The 20,613-nt window shown below is 37.7% G+C and overlaps 1 protein-coding gene across 1 annotated transcript in view; it reads right to left on the reverse strand.

The window, feature by feature from the left end:
• cds1 (CDP-diacylglycerol synthase (phosphatidate cytidylyltransferase) 1) overlaps positions 1-20,613 on the reverse strand; it is a 53,648-nt gene that overhangs the window by 21,061 nt on the left and 11,974 nt on the right. Inside the window, exons 2-4 of the mRNA XM_022664901.2 lie at positions 8,902-9,050; positions 3,451-3,547; positions 945-1,042 (exon numbers count right to left, since the gene is read on the reverse strand). Coding sequence (XP_022520622.1) covers positions 945-1,042; positions 3,451-3,547; positions 8,902-9,050 — 344 coding nt within the window. The remainder of the gene's footprint in view (positions 1-944; positions 1,043-3,450; positions 3,548-8,901; positions 9,051-20,613) is intronic.

The following is a 20,613-nucleotide window of genomic DNA, read 5'->3' on the forward strand; positions in this document are numbered from 1 at the left end:
TACCGTTTTTATTAGTTTCAGTTAAGGGGAACTTTTACTTTCAGTTTTCGTTATTTCGTTCGTTTTCGTTAACAGTAATACGTTGTTATATGGTGATTATCAGGCCGTAGCTTTATATAAAATAAAAATAGTATTAAAAAACAGATGACTATTTCCTGGAGCCTGGACTGACCCGAGATTTTCCATTAATAAAATAATATAAATCCACCCCACACCGGTAATACCGTATACCGCCATATAATCTGACGACGGTATGACAGTATGAAAAACTTCAATACCGCCCAACCCTAGTAGGCGCACTTGTACAACCACTGCAAAAAGTCAGCCTAGAGCCCTGAGTCTGCATGCCTTGGTGCAGATTTTTATTCACTTGAGACTGTGGAAGTGATTAGAACCTGTAGATGGTTTCTCTGGTCCGGATTAGTTGATGAGTTCGTTTACTTGGAGAGTTTTCTCCCTCTGTTTGGTACAGAGCAGATGTAGTAAATGGAGTTGTGCATCTGCGAGCAGTGAACGCAGCACAGACCACACATGTAAACAGCATGAAGCAGCAGAGACAGCGCTTGCTCATAGCAGTATATTATCTATGCTAATATATCAGAATAAACTGTGCCTTATCAACAGTTAAGCTCAATTAAAAAGAAGTATATTGGATAACTGGGTCGAACAGAGACCATATCAGGTTCTCACCATAAATGAATCGCTCCAAAAACATGTTGGCCGGGGAAGGGGCAGATTACGGCAGTTGGGGTCAAACTTAGTGGCTTAATTAATTACGTAAAAAAATATATATAAAATGCTACTGAATTTAAATTAATTGCATGCGTTAACACTAACAGTGACAGCCCTAATAATAATAATGGTTATTCATGAACAGGAAAAACAGGCATCAAAAGGGCAATCTGTTGTACTTGCTGTATACAGCTGCATAGAGCCATACTTACCAGCTGAGTGTTCTGAACCATGGCAGGTCATAGGAACGGTAAACTCTGTAGCCAATTTGTATGATTTCTTGAAAACATTTAATCTGAATACTCATAACCTGTAAAAACACAATACATGCATTAAAATACAGTTACTCATGAATTTGACACAGTGTTCACAATAGCCAATACTTATGAAATTACCCATTGAGTTCTTATTTGGAGCTTTTGGACTAACGCAATAGTTCTGTGATTTTTTTAAAAAATGTGCTTCTTTTGGTTTTGCACTGGAGCTATACACTACTTTAGCTAATGTACAGAAACTGAGGTAAGAATACCAAACAGACCTGCTTATGTCTATTTATGAGAAAAACTGTTATTCATGGATCTATTTATCTATATACTGAAGTCTAAGTGTCACTACTTTCTTATATAGAAAAACATAAGCCACCACATAAAAAAGTCTACTTGAGATTCTATATTGAGTATTTCTCAGTACAGTTTTAAGCAAGTGTGCAAATTATTTTAGCAGCAGTTAAACTACTGATCCATAATAGGCATCTAATTCTATTATATGTTAGCTTTGCAGGTCCAGGGCAAAACTAGAGACATTAAAAATAAAACGAATCACTTAAAAAAAAAAAACAGAGTTATTAATCATATATTTTTTTTATCATAAAAAAATTTTTTTATCATAAAAAATTGCCTTACGCTGCTCGAAATATGTAAAAGGCATAATCATTTTCTTATTTAATCATGGTTGTGTTTTAGGTGTAACATGCAACAAACCAATCAGCATGTCACTTGCCTTACATTCCTATTAAAAGCCAAGTGCACACTGACTTTGGTGTATTGCTATTTTAAAGGCGCAGCTCTTCTGTGCTTCTCGGCAGAGGAAACTGAACTGCTTGTTCACGCTATGAACGTTCGTTGTTTTGCACTCTGTTTATTGTTGATGTTAAAGTTGGGTTTGTGCACTACTGCATGTCCCTGTATGTGTAACAAGCAGGGGTATACAAGCATTGAGCACTAACAGTGCGTCTGATCTCAGGACAGCAATAAACGTCTGAAATTTAACGGTTGTCAGAGTTTAGCTCACTCAGTGTTGCACCTGTGTTTTTTATTGCTAAGATAGCAATACGCCATTTTTTTCTGAACACACAGGGTGTAAGATAGCGCCTTGCACAGGGTGTAAAATAGGGCTTAAAGACTCAATTTTAAAAAGTAGAGTTTATATAAATGTATATTTTAGGTGTTGCATGTAAATATTGTCAATGCCCTGAATAGGGGTTGAAACAGGCACAGTTTTTAAGACACAGCCCCTTACTCCACCTACAGCCCCCCGCCCGCGCACTGCATGCTGCCGGCTGTCAATAACTGTATGAACAAATCCAGACATTTGGGGAAAAAATAGAGAAAAGGTCTGTCCCCAGAGTCAGAGGCAGCACTGTTTCAGGTATCTGTCATTTCAGAACGATAGCAGTGTTTATAGCAGTAGAGCTGCAGATGAATATTATGCTGTTATTGAGTTAGACTAATCTCAGCTTGTTAGCAGCTAATGATTCAGCTATATCACTAAACACTGTTACTGACAAACAGCATGCTCCATCGTTTTAGTAACTAATCAACAAAGCTGTACATCAGTAATATTCTCTTTCTCTGTAGGAAGGTGATGTTTATGGACGACTGAAATTGAAAGTTTGGAAGTAAACTGGAATCACTGACTAATAACTGGGTCTTTGTGATGTTCAGAGGAGATCAGAGACCTCTGATACTTCAGATCAGAGGTCCTTTCACTAATTTGATTAAGTGAGCAACAGTAAAAAGTAACTATAATTTTGCTACTAGAAATTAGGAATAAATTACATTGTTACATAAAATGCTGGGGAAACTGGTGAAACTGTGTTGTGAAAGCTAGTGATGGTTTTTTTATGTTTTTAGAGTTTATCATATTCATTTTCTGTTTGTTCCTCTTGTTTTCAAGTTTTTTAATGATTTTTAATAAGATAGCATCAATCAACCATGCTGAATTACAGCACACTTTTAAATCCATTGAATATAAAAACTACATACAATGCAGGATGCTTAAAAAATATATGTACAAAAAAAATCTTATAATTGGCTGAGCTGAGCCCCTGATCTTTAGATACCCAGGCAACGCCCCTGGTTTGGGTTAAAATTAGATTAGACTTTTCTTTTTTCCATTACAAAATTCACATTAAAGTAAAAGTGAAGATAAGCATGTGCTGAGCATTTACAGTGGGCTATCCAAATGAAACGTTATTATTTATTCTGTAAATAAATATTTATCCAGTGTCTGCAAGTCATCCAAGAGACTCGCCTGCCTGACTCGCAACCTTCAATGACCTGGTGAAAGACCACTTTAAAAATACACTCTCACCAGCATGATTTTAGGGGAGCTTTAAGGGAGCATTTAGAGGTGCTAGAGTCTAGTATAATTGCCAGAGTGTTATCTTGTCTGTTTACATCCACAACTGAAGATAAGGACTGAAAACTGCATACTTACAACAAATATAAGCATAAGAGGTCCCAAATAGATGATAAGGAAGAAGCCTATGATCATCGTCAGTGACAAAATCCCCCGTATCCACCAGTTTTTCCACCTGTAAAACATACAAAACAAAAAACACAGCATATTATATTACCTTACACTGGGGTTTCCTGATGCTAGATTTTACTTTCGGTAATACACGGTTATTTAAACATTTATTAATTGAGCTATTAAAGGTACAGTTTCGTAAAAAATCGACAAGTCCATGTCACTAGTCACAAAACAGCAGTTTAAGTGTAAACTGATCATGAAGTGTTTCCTCTGGATTTTCCTCTGGATGTTTTGTAAATCCCCACACCTGTAAAGGTTGTGAGGTGTTATCTTGTGAGTAAGGCTCATGGCAATACAACAGCAATTATCGTAGTTATCGAGTGAGGCCTGAGAGTTGGTGCCAGATGGATGGCTCATTCCACTTCCAAATTGTGGGGGGCATTAACCATTTCTGAATATCGATACTAAATTCAAATTTGAATCATAAATTTAGTAGGCAGCTCATTAATTAATTAATTATGGTTGTTGTTGTTTTTTGGGTGCATGACTGGAAATATTATAAGGGTAAATTCACATGTAACACTGTCCTGTAGTGATGCTCTCTGTTCTGTGGAATGTTCAGTACATGTTACTAAGGGACTTCATGAGTTAAAGTAAAGAATAGAGTGCTGTAAGGAACTGATTTGAAAGGTCTGTGACATACATCACCATGGGTGACATTTTTGGGTTAACATTCATTCATCGTGTCCTTCCTTGATTCCAATATAAGCTCTGGAAAAAAATAAGAGACCACTTCAGTTTCTAAACCAGTTTCTTTGATTTTGATATTCATAGGTTTATGTTTGAGTACAATGAACATTGTTTTTTATTCTATAAACTACAGACAACATTTCTCTCAAATTACAAATAAAAATATTGTCATTTAGAGCGTATATTTGCAAAAAATGAGAAATGGCTGAAATAACAAAAAGATACAGAGCTTTCAGACCTCAAATAATGCAAAGAAAACACGTTTATATACATAAAGATTTAAGAGTTCAGAAATCAATATTTGGTGGAATAACCCTGGTTTCTAACCACAGTTTCACGCATTTTCACTTTGCATGTTCTCCTCCACCAGTCTTACACACTGCTTTTGGATAACTTTGTGCCTTTACTCCTGGTGCAAAAATTCAAGCAGTTCAGCTTGGTTTGATGGCTTGTGATAATCCATCTTCCTCTTGATTATAATTCCAGAGGTTTTTAATTTGGTAAAATTAAAGAAACTCATTATTTTAAAGTGGTCTTTTATTTTCTTTTTCCAGAGCTATATATATATATATATATTGATTTTGAATTATTGTTAAGACCTATTTTAGAGATTAGATGAAGATCTGATTACATTTAAGTGCAATTTTTGTAGAAATACAAAATAGCGTAAAAGGGCATTTTCATTTGAAATAAACAGATATAATCTTAGAACCAAATTATGGGTACCATATTAAAATGAGTCATAGAAAGATGTAAAAGTTTATTTATAAATGTGTTTGTTCATATATAAATAATTATAGTTTGTAGTAATTAACAACTAAATAATTAAATCATACACTGACATGCACTGACAAAAGTCATGGGATAGCACTATGTTTATTGATCATGAAGAGTTACCACAGAGAATGGTTTGGGAATGCCCACACCTGTATATGTTGTGAGGTGTTATCTTGTGAGTGGGGTTGAACGTTTGCCAGCATGTTAATGACAAGGCGATGGTGAGGGGAATTATGAGAGCTGGGGTAAGGTCTGATAGTGGATCAGATTATCAGATGGATGAGACATTCCATTTCTCAAGCATTTAACATTCCTCGTTCCACAATGTAACACGAGTAACATGAGCGCAGTGGGTGGTGATGATGGTGACTACCTGGCTAGTCTGGCTAGAATGGGCCAGGTGAACAGATTTTGTTATGTTTAGTTTTATTAGTAATTGACAAATAACTATTTAACAGCCTCTCAGAATTTGGCAACATGGGTCTCCAATGCATCTGCATTATGTGTAAACAGATCTATATTAATGAAAAGACCTGAACTAAATCAAAATGAGAGAGTGTGACTGCAAAAACCCTGTAATCAACTTCCCTGCTCTGAATTTAAGAAGCCGGACTCTCAGAACCATTATAAGTTCAGTGAAAGAAGCATTTCAACTCAATAACAAACTGCTCTATTAACAGTCTGTGACACAGCCTGCAAATCAGTTCACAGCACACAGGAAGGTCAATACAATATACTGCTCTGTTGATTTCCTGGAATATGTGTGTGTGTGTGTGTGTGTGTGTGTGTGTGTGTGTGTGTGTGTGTGAGAGTGTGTGTGTGTAAGGAGTCACACATCTTCACTGCATGCCCCCATTCATTCACAGAGTAGTGATAGAGTTCATAAAGGGAACAAAGGAAGTTCCATAAAAGATATGAGTTACTGGACAGCACCATAAAGCATTCGACCACTCCAACATTACAGAGGACAGGTGCCACAACTCATACAGCAAACCAGAGAGAGAAGGAGGAGGAGGAGGGACAGGAGGAGGAACTGTCAATGAAGAGAAAGTGTGAAACAGAAAGAGAGAGGCAGGGTGTGTGAGAGACGTGAAACAGAGCGAGAGAGTGTGTGTGTGTGAGAGAGAGTGTGATGGAGGGAGAAAGAGAGAGAGAGTGTGATGGAGAGAGAGTCCTGAGTCATCAGAAAATGTGGCAGGGCGGGGAAGCTGCCTCCATTGAAGCGTTTCACACAGTGCCCCTGCAGTGTGTGTTTGTGTTTGTTTTTGTTCTATATCTGGCCAAAATTAAATAATCAAGAAAACAGGCCTAAAGAGTCAGGACTAAAGTGTCAGGCCTAGAGTGCCAGGACTAAAGTACCAGGATTATTGTGTCAGGACTAATAGGCCAGGTCTAAAACGTCAGGACTAAACAAAATAAGTGTAATATTTAAAGAATAATCTTCTACTAATTTAAACATAATATCATAGTATGATAAAACAAGTACATCTTACTTAAAAGCAATGACAATTAACTATTAAGAAAATTCCAACATCAGTATTAACAAACAAAAATGTATAAATATCCTAAATATATAAAACATAAAAAAACTAAAATGCAGTTTTTAAACAAAGTCAACATACCAGCTCATTTACATCAATGGGCTCTTCCTGCTAAAAATATATAATGGGCAATATTGAGGTCAGGGATATTGATTGAGGTAATTCCCATATACATAATACTAAAATACTAAAGGTCTTTTGATACTATACCTGCCTAAATATCTCATAACCAATACTGAAACGATACTTCGGCAAAAAACATCTAATACAAAAATATATTTTAGAAAGTGAAAGTTAGAATCTATATTAAAGCAATTTATCTATGAATGTGATTATATGTTAAGTGATTTCTAACGTACAATATGACGACATCTCTTTGGTGTTTTAAAATTGTACTCGCTTGCTCTCATTTCCTGATTACTTTTTTAAATTATCGGTATTTATTTGTAACAGCAAAAGTGGGGAAGTGGCACTGTTTTCTTAGAAATGATAGTACTACATCCAATACTTCTTGGATGAGGTGCTGTGGTGATCATCCTGAACTTCCTGAAATCCATAGTCATAGTCTTGTTGATAAATTCAATCAAATTCTCACAGTAATGCTCCAAAATCTGGTAGAAAGCCTTCTTCCCTGGATAGTAGAGGCAGTTACCCTTGAACCTATTATTGACCTTAATACTGTTGTCCATATAGATTATGGATGGATGGATTAGGATTTGTTTATTTGTTTTTTATCCTGAATTAATTATTTTTCAGGTGAAACACACTCACACACACACATGTGAAGTCTGTGTGTGTGTTTGTAAGTTATAGGCTTCAGCAAATCCAGCAGGATTAGCTCCACCTCCCTCAGTGGAGATCCTCCATAATCCCCTATGGGTTCTGCTGCCCAATTGACTCTCTCATTTTACCTTCATTAGCATATTCAATGGCATTTCTGTTGTCATTGTGATTTTAATTAGAGTGGCTTTCGGGAAAAATAGGAGCAACAGGTGTAAACACCTGCTCTACGCTGTCTGGGATAGGTCAAAATGTTGCCAAGCGACAAATCCAGTAAAATAGCTGCGATAAAACCCTACTAAGAAAGACCATAAGAGTGGACAGTAAATGCTGAAGCCATTTCGGAAGTGTGTGTGTGACACACTGAGCCCACTGGTTTCAGCTTTCATGGTTATCAGCAGATTGGAGAGGTGAAACCAGTCCACAGAGAATCCCATTTCAGTAACAGGGAAACCAGCTTGGGTGTGTGTTTTATAACCGTAGGTAGTTTCCTGTGGTAAATGTGCCTTTTATTCTGAAGTACTATTAAGACTACTTAGGCCTGTCACAATAATCGCAATATTGATTTATCGTACAATAAATGAACATGAACTCAGTAATTTTTGATAATCGTGATATCGTCTATTGTGTTTAATTGTATGTTTGTTCACATATATATATATATATAAAACAGTGAACAGTATTTTAGCCAGTCATGCTACAATACCTGTGACATACACACAGTATAGACTAAAGAAGGTGAAAAAATATGTATATAATTTCCTAAATATTTATAATAAATGATTAAATAAATGTTTGCTGTCTTTAAAAAGTGTATCATTGTTTTATGCTATTCAGTAATCATTATGTCAGTAGCATTTAATAGTCTTAAAAATTACAAAAATATTGTTTATCGCAATTATTTCTGAGACAATATATCGTCTACAAAAAAATCTAATCGTGACAGGCTTAGTACTACTACATTATATCTAATGCCTTATTTGTTCTTATTTCTCAATGTAGCCTTAGTGGTTTATGTAGGCTAGCTTTAATGTATGAGCTTCATCTTCTCAGTTCTGAGAAGGTGCATGCTAGAAGAGTGGGGAAAGAGGTGTTAGTAAAGGTGGGTTTAAACAATTTCCACTGTCGCATTTTAGGTCCTGTGCTTCTTGAGTGTTGCAACGTTAATTAACAACATTCTGAACAGATTTCGCTCATTCAAACAGCCTGAAAAAAAATAGATTAAAAAATTAAAAAGATCAGTTTTAATGCTCTACTTACAAAAAAAATGTCGGGTTTAGGGGTCGGGTCAGGCTCGGAAAAAAGGTTCACAGGCTTATGCTGGTTCGGGCTGTTTTTTTTTTTTGGGCCTGATCTAAGCTCTACATGAGCGTGTAGCTGTGTGTAGTTACTGTTATGCTAAATCGCGTCTCGTTGTTCAATTAAGTTTTTTAATGGTGCGATTGTAGTACATGTTTTAGCCATTACCTTTCTAGATGGGACTGTGTGAACTGTCTTCCTAAATTACAACACTGTCCTGGCTGACTGACAGTACAGGTGGGATAAGGGTGAAGGGTTTGAGGGTTACCTGGATGACAGGCCCTCCAGGGCTTTGTTGAGACACTGTGGAGTGTTGTCAGTAGGTGGCGGCGCGTCTGGAGTGTCTGCTTTACAGTCGCCCTCCATTTCTCCTTCCCCTTCACTGGGCAGCCCCAGCCTGTCCTCTCCATCTGCCTCCTATATACACATACAAACGAGAAAAACAGTGGCACACATACAGGTCAGCCATATTTGTTTTTAGCTGTTTAGGCGAGCAGCCAAAGCGCAGTATCAACAGGACTTAACCTGGGTCACTGTGTCACTACGCACAAACAGCATTACCTAGCAGAAATAAGATACAGTAGCAGTCAAAAATTTTAACACACTTTCTCCTTCAATATTTTTATTGTTTTATATTTTAATATTTTAATATTTTTATATTCCTTCTTACAGACTAAGAAGGAACTCTTCACAACTTCACAACTGATGCTGTCAAATACATTAAGAGGCAAGACATTCAAGTAATAACTTATGACAAGTTCAGAACAGCTGTTAATTGAAAACCACTCTAGGTGGTTTCTCTACCTCATACTTTAATTTTAAATCTACAATGCAGACAATTTTAAAATACTAAAAAAAACAGGTGTGTTTAAGGTGTGTGCAAACTTTTGGCTGGTACTCTATGTGTGGAAGGACTTTAATACAATAACAATTAACAACAATGCATTTTAAACACCGATACTGCAGCAGTTTGCAATATGGTGAAACCAGTCACCGAATGCATGAAATGCCACATCGCAGGCTCAAAGACAAAGACAAGCACATTCACTATTGTGTTGAACACAGGTGGAATCAAAGAAGGTAAAGGGCCTTGCTTGGGGAACCAGAGTATTGAATCCATACCTTATCTTCAATAACCCAGTGCTCTTACTGCTAAGCCAAAACAGCCCCTGATTCTTCCAGAAGCACATTTGTGAGGTCAGAGGGGAAGAGAAGGCCTGGCCTACAGTCTTTGCTCTAATGCATTTCAAAGGATTTCTATCATGTGAGCAGGCTCTTCTTCCATACCAAACTCATTCATCCATGGAGCTTGCTTTGTGTACTGGTGCGTAGTCATGCTGGAAAAGGAAGGGGCCGTCCCCAAACTGTTTAAGGTACTCATTTCACTTAATTGAAAATGAAGTGGCCAAACTGGAGAAAAAATGGTTTGGTCATGTTTATTCATCTTGATTTAATTTAAAGTCTAGAGGTATATTGAAACTAATTAATAAGAATTTGGCTTTCCATTTAGAAAATAGTACAAAAGATGAACTATGGGCCATTTAACTTAAAAGGTTTTGGGGGGTCATCAAATAACAGTTGTTAGTTTGTATCCCCTTAATATAAATCAAGATGAATTTTTTAATGATATTGCCAAAAAGTTGTCTAAATGGGGTAAAGTACCTTTATTTTTGGAGAAGATTTTTACACAATAATCTGGTTTTAATAACACACATACAGCCATCCTGCATTAGTAAAATGTTTGTTTTCTTTATTCATGACTGGAATTGACTGTGTTTGTCTATATTGTTGGTAAATAAGCTCCGCGAATGACTGTGTGCGCTCTACCCACACGGCAGGCGTCTCGCGGCGTGGGAACCGACGTCACGGTCGGCTCTTCCCCACACGCTGTGGAGATTCCACCACGGCAAAATCTGCACACTGTACATCTAACTGTAACACTAGAGCATTAATATCAGCAGAAATCGTGAGCACAGATTAAAGAAATCGTGAGCACGAGTTAAAGAAATCGTTCACTCAAATTAAAGAAAACGTGAGAACAAACTGCTATATCATTCACTCGATTTTTTAATTTTTTTTATCCACGGCCCCTCCCGAGCTCCGTAGGGGACAGTAATAAAAGTGTAGTGTGGTTTAGAGAGAGAGACAGAGAGAGAGAGTACTTTGCGGTACTTTCGGTACTCTGTAACACTGTAACACTTCATATTACTGCATACCTGTCAAGTTTTTGATTTAAAAATAAGGGAAATTTTCCACCGCCTGCAGGCTGATAATACTTACCTCTGAGTGACTAAAAAGCTAGCGGGGTAAGCGGGTAATGTCAATACTTCTCCAGCAGTTCTAGCTGGGGTTAGGAGCAGGCTACAGTCAGATAAGACTCAACTCTGAACGGAGAAAGAGCTAGCAGGGTTAACGGAAAATGCTAATACTTCTCCAGCAGTGCTAGCTAGGGTTAGGAGCAGGCTACAGGCAGATAAGATAGAGCTAGCGCGGTAAGTGGCGCCAGCCCCGGTGGTAGAGAAACAACACTGAAACTCCGGTATAATTGCTGTACTTAATCAGAGTGGCTTTACTGCTCCTTACAACCTGACTGGTAAAATTTATACATAAAGCGCACTAGATTAAAATGAGCACTGATGATTTTTTCAAAAATTAAAGCATTTCAAGTGTGAAAAATAGGGTTAAATCTTAGCACCTTTATTATTAAATCAAAATGCTAGCCATGAGCTTATATGTTAGGTCCAAGCTAGTGCACACTACATGCTTTCAGAAGATTGCCCAATTGTATGCTTTTTTTTAAAATGAGTCCAATCAAAAACACACATCAAATCCAGAGACTCAACACCATTTAATGTATTGTTACACACTTTCATGCCATTGGCAGAGTGGTAATTTTCTGTGTTAGTGAAAAGTGTACTCTGATAGCTTGTCACAATAAATATATTTTCTATTTACAATGTAATCTATACAATATAAGGGTATGACCTCAGTAATTTTTCTGGCCTTAATATTGCCCACTGTGTTTTTCATAGCAGGGCTCATACCATGATTCAATATGTTGCATTTTAAATGGATTTAAAGTTGTATTAATTTAGGATATTTAAAAAATATATTACATTCCAATTCCACTGACTGAATATTCTTTATAATTGTAAGTTCATTGCTTTTTTTAATGTAATTTCATTATTATTATGCTATCATACTATCATATTTGATACACGTGTTTGTCTTTTAAACATCACAATATTTATTGCACAACAATAAATATCACTTTTTATGACTTTTTACCCATAATCATATGACCATTCAAGGCGAAAAAGCTAGCGTGACATTGCGTAAACCAATGACGTTCCAGCAGCCTCTGTTTATGATCAGCCTTTACCAGCATTCTACTACAGCATTACAAGCCCTGTATGGAAATCCCAATTGCAATTGATTTACCTGTCAATGAGTCACAGTCAAAATAAAGTAGGTGGACACTAGAGTGCAAAATGTCTTGCAAACCACAGGGAAATTAATTCAGGCCAGACTGAATCACTCCCATCTGAACGTGGCGTGAGCAATACATAAGCTTTTTTTTTATTTTATTTTTTTTATAATGTTTAACACTATAATGTGTAGTTATATATTTTTTGTAAGTGCTGCAATCCTAAATTAATAAACACAATTTCAAAATGAAATAATTATTAACTGTACATCAGGGCAAGCTAAACATTACATATATAGTTTTTTCTCAAACCTTGCCTAGCTAATTCCAAAGTTAACTGAAAAGTCACAAGCTGCATTTTATTAAGCAAACAGTGGGTTTGATCTCCTCATTTATAAGTACAGCTGAGCTGAGTGAAATGATTCGGGACCTACTGGATAATCATTCGGGGCTTTAGCTCTGGAAGCCTAGGCCCTGGACAAGGTTGTTAGCTGTAATGCTAACAGCCAAGCTCAGTATTGTTGGAGCTGTGATGATAGATAACAAACACAGTAGCTAGAATTTTAGCAGGCCTAGCATTGTTGGAACCTTGATGACAGTAGCTGAGACTGGAAGAATTGCTGCCGCAATGCTAACAGACACATTAGATTGGTTTTGCGGGATTGGAGCCTGTTTGCTGTGATGCTAACAGCCAGGCTCAGCAGGGTTGGAGCTATGATGCTAACAGACAGAGAGTGTAAAGCAAGTTCATCATTGCTTATGAGTATTGCACATGTTAATCTGAAATATAAAAGCTTTACAGGGATAAGATGGTCACAATAGCTGAGTTAACTTAGCCTAACAATTTGTTTGTTTACCTAAAAACTGGCTGCCTTTCTCTGTATAAATTTCACTCAGGTGTGATTTTTATAAGGCTTTAATTAATTGCTGGGTACTAAGAAACTTAGAACAGTAGCTCTTGTGTGTGATATTAAGATAAGGGTTATTGGGTAATACAGCGCATCATAATCAGAATAATAATCAATTATTTGACTATGACCCATAGTGATCTGTTGCATCTTAAACTCAGCACTGATCTAGATCAGGACATTCCAGTAGCACTAACAGGATTGGGCCAAAGAAACGGACCACTATGAAACAGCCAATAGTTAGATTTCAGTTGCTTGCCAAGTAAATGGGCAGACATGGAAATACATTTCAAAACAAAAGCAATTTCAGTGTTTTCATCACAGAAATATCTGGTCACAGTGGAGTGTTTACTGACACAGTCACTATGGGTACAGCCGGCGGGATGTCTGCGCACTGTTGCAATGCTAAATTGCAGCTAATTTGTAATCCCTCACCATCAAGCTGGAGGTTGTGGATCATGTCCTACAAAGTTAAGACTGTAACTGCCCCATTAATCTGCAATAAATCTGTAATCTGGCTTTAGACACGAGCAGACATTTCACCACTGCGGCCTGTCCAGTTGACAAAGCCTCGGTACTGCCTTTAAACTAAACTTAAATGACAGAGCAAAACAATGACACTAGGCTTGAGAGCACATACTCCGTCAACTTCCAACTTTTTCCATCTTGCACAACGCTCACAGCATTAACACATGTCATAAAACAGAGGCCGTGCAGTCATAGCAAACAAGCCAGGCTACGCCCTGATAAGTGCAAAGTCAGTTTAGTCTTTAGGGTGGTGTTTCAGTAGTATAGTAATAATAATAGTTACTTTGTTTGGCAACCCTAAAGAGAAAAAAAAGAAAGGTGTCTGGCAAAGGAACTGCTGAAGCTGACTTGCAGAATTCTCCATCTGCTGTACGTTATGTTGGACGACGTTTCGGGCCAAGTGAGAAATGGGGAGACTGATATTCAGCAGAATTTGTGCACTAATGCCAAACACGTTTAAGTCAAACATGCACCCACACAGAATAGTTGAGAAAAAAAAAACGTAAGGTTAGGGCTGGGAAATATGGAAAAAAAAAAAATTCTCAATGTGCTGTTCACTGAGGGCGGTAATGTATTCTATGATATATACCAGGTGCACATATGACACCGTGGATTGAGAAATGTTAAATGACAACATAGACTCAAAAATGGAACATCCCATCCATCATTATGGAAATAAAAAATCAATCAAAGTCCTATGATTCACATCACTTTCCCATGAGCATGCTGAGCAGTGTTCAACTTTGCTCACAAGATAGCAACTCACAACTTATACAGGTGTGGGCATTCCCCTGGCATAACCTGAGGTAATACTTTGTGATTCATTTATATACCTATATCATGTGACTTTTGCCACTACATGTTAGTGTACAATAAGAAAGAAACAGTCGCACCTTAACCAGACACTGGCTGCGTCCAGAAACTTTTGCTACTCCTCCTCTCCTACTCCTCCTTTCCTACTCCTCCTCTCCTACCCCGGAAGAAGGTGGAGGAATCGAGGAGAGGAGAGGAGGAGGAGGAATGGAGGGAAGGAGCTGTAATTGGGGAAATGGGACAGCTGATCCCTTTTAGATAGGATGTTGACTACCGATGAACTGAGCCAATCACAACGCTCACTTTCAGCACATGCCGGATACTGCCCAGCCAATCACAGCTTCTGGATAAAGCTCCACATACAAAAATAAAAACGAGAGATCAATAAACACAATTCCAAATTCTAGAGATCAAGCTTCAAAGTGCAGCCTGATTAGCCATTAATGAAGGTTGCATATGTAAATATTAAATTATTTTAATAGTAAAATATGATTTCATTGAATGTAATAAAACAAATAACAATCTTAATAAATAATAAATATAATAATACATATTATATTTTGCACACATGTTGAAGTGAAAAAATATTAGATGAAACAGCATCAATGGAACATTACTATCACACACAGCTAAATATTCAGATATTCCAATAAAATCCTGCTTACTCCCAGGCATTTTGGCCGCATTTCTCTGGCCAGTGAGATATATATATATCATGTTACAAATATAGGATCATTAATATAGTTTTACTGAGCATACAGCTTATCTAAACAAAAAAATATATTAGTGTTTTACTGGCTGTATAATTAGATAAGGAACCTAGTTAATTAATATGTTTATGACGTATATTTGGGCGTTGCCTGCTCCATTTTCGCGTGCTCTGTGGATGCAGTGATGTCATTGGAAAATCCTTAAAAGTCTTCCGGAGTAGGATACACTGATGCACCCTTCGTTGGAAGCCTACTACAGGTGGATTTTAAGCGGCTTCTTTCGTCTCCTACGGTATTCGGACAGGCGGCAAGATGGCGTCACGAAATCAGTTTCCGGGTCACGGAGGAGAGGAGGAGGATCGGTAGGAAAAAGGAGACACTTTTGGGGTTTCTGGACGCAGCCACTGTTGGTAGCTTTGGTCATGTGATGCGATATGGCCCTAAAATAATATCAAAATATTTCATGGTATTTTTGCGATAATGATGCGCTTGGCGATATGACATAACACTGAATAAAAAAAAATCAAGAATGTACTACTGCAACAAAATAAAAAAAATATTTTATCATTGCATACGATATGATTGGCACACCCCTAACTGAGATAAAAAAAAAAAATACAAGAATTTTATCAGATTTTTATTAAAAGTTAATCATCCAGAATATCATGATACTAATAATGCACTCCAAATATCTCCATATATCCAGGATTAAAGTAGAATAAATGATACTGGTCAGATATAATCTGTCTCTAGTAGATATATAATGGTAAATGAGAACAGTGTAAATTATTATGTGATAATTAGAGGTGGGTTATATGGCACGATATTTCAGGGTACAATATTGTTCACAATATAAAACAATGCTGCCGATATTATTGTTCCTGATATGTTTTGGCACAACCCTAGTCTACATATTTATTTTTAACAGTGTTTTGGTCAGGAATTACTTAATATGGTTTAATATTAGCCTGCTTTATCCACCCCTCAACCACCTTTGTTTTTGACTTTGGGGTCATTATTTTGGGCAAAACAGGCATGATCCAGACCATGATGCTACCACCCCCAAGTTTAATAGCTAACAAAGTATTCTTGATTGTGTTGATTTTGGAGAAGGAGAAGGAGCTTATTTCATGGACAGCAATCTCAATCCATGCTGATGTAAAATTTACTTGACAGAGCTAGACAGTGACCCTAGTGTTCCAGCAGCTTTGCCTTGGTGGGTTGATGGGTTGTTTCTGACTATCTAAGCCAGTTTCCCATCAGATAAGAGTGACAGAATGCTGTTATCACAATATGGATTTTTCTTAGAATCTAAAAAATTATAACAATATTATAAGATATGACACCCCTAATTTATACTATTTTTCTTACTACATGCTAACAGATAAATGCTCTTTTAATATATGTGTAAACATAAAGATTTAACATCTTATATTTGTACATAATTGGTTAAATCCCAGACAGACAGGCCTTTTTGTTCAGTTTCTGCCTGATATCAAACCTAATTTGCCTAAATCTATTCAAGCACTACATAAAAAGGTTTTATGTTTATAAACATTACTGAAAATCCTTATTGTAATATAAAATATTCTAAAAACCTAAAAAGTTTTTTTTATGGTTCTCTAGTTTTGTCTGTTTTTTTTTTTTTTTACATGCATTTGGGGATGCTTCCTCTTAAAACTGATCTAAATTACTAAGTGGAGTAAAGAGTTAACAGGCAAGTGCCCTGTAGTAGAGTCTCCAAATCCCTTAAAAGTGTTCATAATGTAAAGATCTTGTTTTACTGCAGAGAAAAGGGTTTTGTATCAACCACAACCACCTGTAGCTTGCTTGGCCCTGTATTTTGGCTATGCAATAAAGAAACCCAGATGGTTGCCATGTTCCAAAACAAAATTAAGCAGTCAGTGCTTTCTGTGTGGTCGATTTTTGAAATCCACACATTATTCCAAGTGGAAACAATGTTCTGAAATTATTACTGCCCTTTTTATGAACTCCTCAATGGAAGCTATGCTAAATATGGGCATAAGCGGAGAAGACCACAACGGCCCAAAATTAGCAATCGAGTCAAAGTCTTCTGTTCATGGCTCTAATGAGTGGACTGTGAAGAGATAATTGGGAGCAAGTTCAGTTGAGAAGAGGGGTCACCAAGGTCTGAAACATCAGATTAATGCTGGTAAGAGAAGCTCGTTCTGCTGACTTTTTAATGAGGGGACGCTAATGCCTGCAGACAGCTCCTGTGGAAATGTACTGAACCTGGGTACAGTGTTCTTTAAACACGCTGAATATGATGTTACTGCAGGCTTAACATAGACTCAGAGAGACAGTTACAGATGTAGGAGGGGACGGATGGCTGAAGGAACTGGATCTCTAACTTTATTTTCTCTATTTATAATATAGTGGAGAGAAGGTGAAACACTGTGGTATGGGTTTAAAAAGGAAAACTTAAATATTTTGCTTAGAATTCTAATGACAATAAATAATTCATCATTTTGCAAGTCCAGCAATAGTTATTTTTATAACTGTAGACCTTCATTTTAAAACTGCATTTTTGGTCCAGGGGACTAAGGCGCTGCCACTACGATCAGGAGATCACTGGTTTAAATCCCGTTCATGTTGCTTGCCATCAGCTGCCAGGGCCCTGAGAGAGCACAACTAGCCTTGCTTTCTCTGGGTGGGTAGATGGCTCTCTTTAACCACATCACTCCTAGGGTGATGTCGCTCAGCACAAGGCGTCTGTAAGCTGATGTATTGGAGCCGAGTCCTCTGAGCGCACTGTGATGGTGATCACTGTTTGGGGTGCCTTTTTGTTGGATGCCAGATCTTTTCTGACCCCACATTCTGCTGCGCTATTACAATATGACAATGCACGTCCACATACCGCTACTGTCTCAAGAGACAGTATGCCATGGCCAGTTGTATCACCAGACCTATTTTTAACTAAACAATGTCTGGGATGCTATTGAACACACCATCAACTCTTCAACAATTCCCAACTGCAAAACTGTGAAGGGAAATGCATATATATTCAAGCTGGATGGGATGGATTATCACAGGACACCATTAGGAACCTCTACAACTCCAAGACGTCTGCACTAATTCTGTATATGTAGCTTAATAGCTATTGCGAATATTAAGTCTGAAACTGCTATTTATTGTTCCTGGTAACTTTTGTCTTTAATCTGAGTAGAAGATTTAACAACCCCCTTTAGCTAAAACTATTTTTGAAACTATTATCGAACATGGACATGCATTGTCACATAAGCCAAACTATGCATTTCTCCTTTAATATAATTAACATCACACAGATCTTACAGGGACTTCATACTACCTCACTCTGCCTTATTAGAGTGTTACAATCTGCTAATAAAAGAATGCTCTACAGTTACTTGTATGAACCTCAGGACTTTACTTCTCCAGGAGCAAAGTGTCAAAGTGCTCTGGCCTCGCACTCATTGCCCTTAAGTCTCCACCAGCCTTATCATCTACCACCCTGTGAATGAGGCCATTACACAGGCTAGGCCTCTGATCAGCTGCTCCAGAAATGAGACTACGCTAATCCCCAGGCATAAGGGGAATAACCCCGGCCAAGCCTGACCCCAGAGGCCTCACGCTACACAAACAAACTTAACCCAGAGTAAAACCCGCCCACTCGCTCACTAAACAGCCTCCAGCTCACTCGGTTTGTCCACCTGAGCCCTGCAGGTTGCTGCTGTATGGAAGAGCTTCCAGATCAGCATGTCTGAAGTGAGAATGTAGGCTCAGGGTTACAGCGTGGTTCAATTTGATACTCTCAGGGACTTTTCCGCTCGGTGAGCGACAGCTTGGCCCAGTTTTCACTGTCCTTTTAAATGCTTTGCAGAGGTGGCTGATTTGGAATTCTGACGTGTGCAGCAAATACCAAAACAGACTCGCTCACTGCTGGCAGGGGCGTAAGTTAATGCGGCAGAATCCACCTCACAGGAAAAGTGCAAAGGCTTTAGTAACATTAGCCTACATTACAGTGAAACACACAATAAATCACTCAGTGCTTAGTGGATTTGTGTGTATGAAAGATTAAAAAATACAACACCCAGCAACCAATATTAGCATACTAATATTTTTTACAAAAAAAAAAAAATAGGCCTTTGCTGTCAGGAATCATCATATGCTTCTATGAGCCGTTTGGATGCTCCCTTATTGTTATGTCAGAATAAACTAGGGCTGCATCAATTAGTCAATATAATCGACAATATCGATTATTTAAATTTGTCGACTACAAATTTAATTGTTGACTAATCGTTATTTATAACTGTACTGCATTACACAAAGTGCTGGGGATTGAAGCGCAATGGTAGATGGGTAAATGACTCACTTATACAGTTAACACTCAATTTAGTCTCCAAAAGTGCCTAAACATAATTACAAATTTACAAAAAAAGATTTTAGTATCTGTAACTACCATTTTAGAGCTACAGGACATAGCAGAAATAATAGTAATAGTAATAGAAATAATAATAGTAGACTAATCGACTAATCCAAAAAATTATCTGCATATTAGTCGACTACCAAAATAATCATTAGTTGCAGCCCTACAATAAACAGAGGAAACCTGCATAGAAACACCCTGGCACCACCCCTCACCCATCAACACCCACCAGGACCCCACCCACTAGATCAGTTGAAGAAACACCACCATTTCAGTCTGCAGGTTAAGAACCTCAGACATTACACAGCAGGATTAGCCAGTAGACTTCATCTGAAAGAGGAATCTAGACCTACTGTCTGTAGGAAGTTAGCAGGTAAGGGAGATGTAAGCACTTTCAAATAAGGTTTTGTGCTTCTATCGCAGGTAAACATGAACTAGCTAGATTTGTGTTTTGCCATTTAGCACTAACATGTGCGAACTAATATAAGTGTATACAGGGCCTGGCCAGCACAAGCTTATTTGCATAAAAGTGACAGAGCCCTTAAACGGGTCATTCTAAAAGAGGCCGATATTGGCAGGAATACAGCTGTTTATGTTTTGGATTTTGTGCAAAGAGAACACGAACATGTTTTGTATAGCCTCTAGACCTATTCTAACCTATTCTTTTGAGAATTCTAATTCTCAAATGGGCCCATTGTTACAGCCCACCCTAATCTCACATGTGTCAGTAATAGGCTCCATGTAGAACAGTGATGGAGAGGAGTGGAGTGTACCCAAATTGTAACCTGTGTACAAAAATAACTTCTGTTACTTGTATAGTTGGGCTACCAATATTGCCCCACAAATGGGCATGTTATCTGGGTGGGTATGGCTGGAGTTGGGTGGGAGGTGTTTTTACTCTACAACAGGGAAATGTCTAATAGTCACCAACAGAGGTGTTAAAAACTATTCACACTCTCATCTACCCACAGAAGGAAATGCAAGGATAACAACATCCTATCGCACAGTGTGAGCATGTGCGGTTACAGGCTAGATATCGCTGATGGAAATAGAGCTTGATATAGCTACTGCTTTTGTGCAGATCTCTTTATCGAGGGGAGTTTCCCCACTAGCATGCTGACTAGCTATTTGTGTTGAAGGGCTGAACTTGATTCTTACATAGATGCTGGGTTTAGCAATACGAGAACTT

The sequence above is a fragment of the Astyanax mexicanus genome, chromosome 22, assembly GCF_023375975.1.
Source record: "Astyanax mexicanus isolate ESR-SI-001 chromosome 22, AstMex3_surface, whole genome shotgun sequence".
Taxonomy (NCBI): domain Eukaryota; kingdom Metazoa; phylum Chordata; class Actinopteri; order Characiformes; family Acestrorhamphidae; genus Astyanax; species Astyanax mexicanus.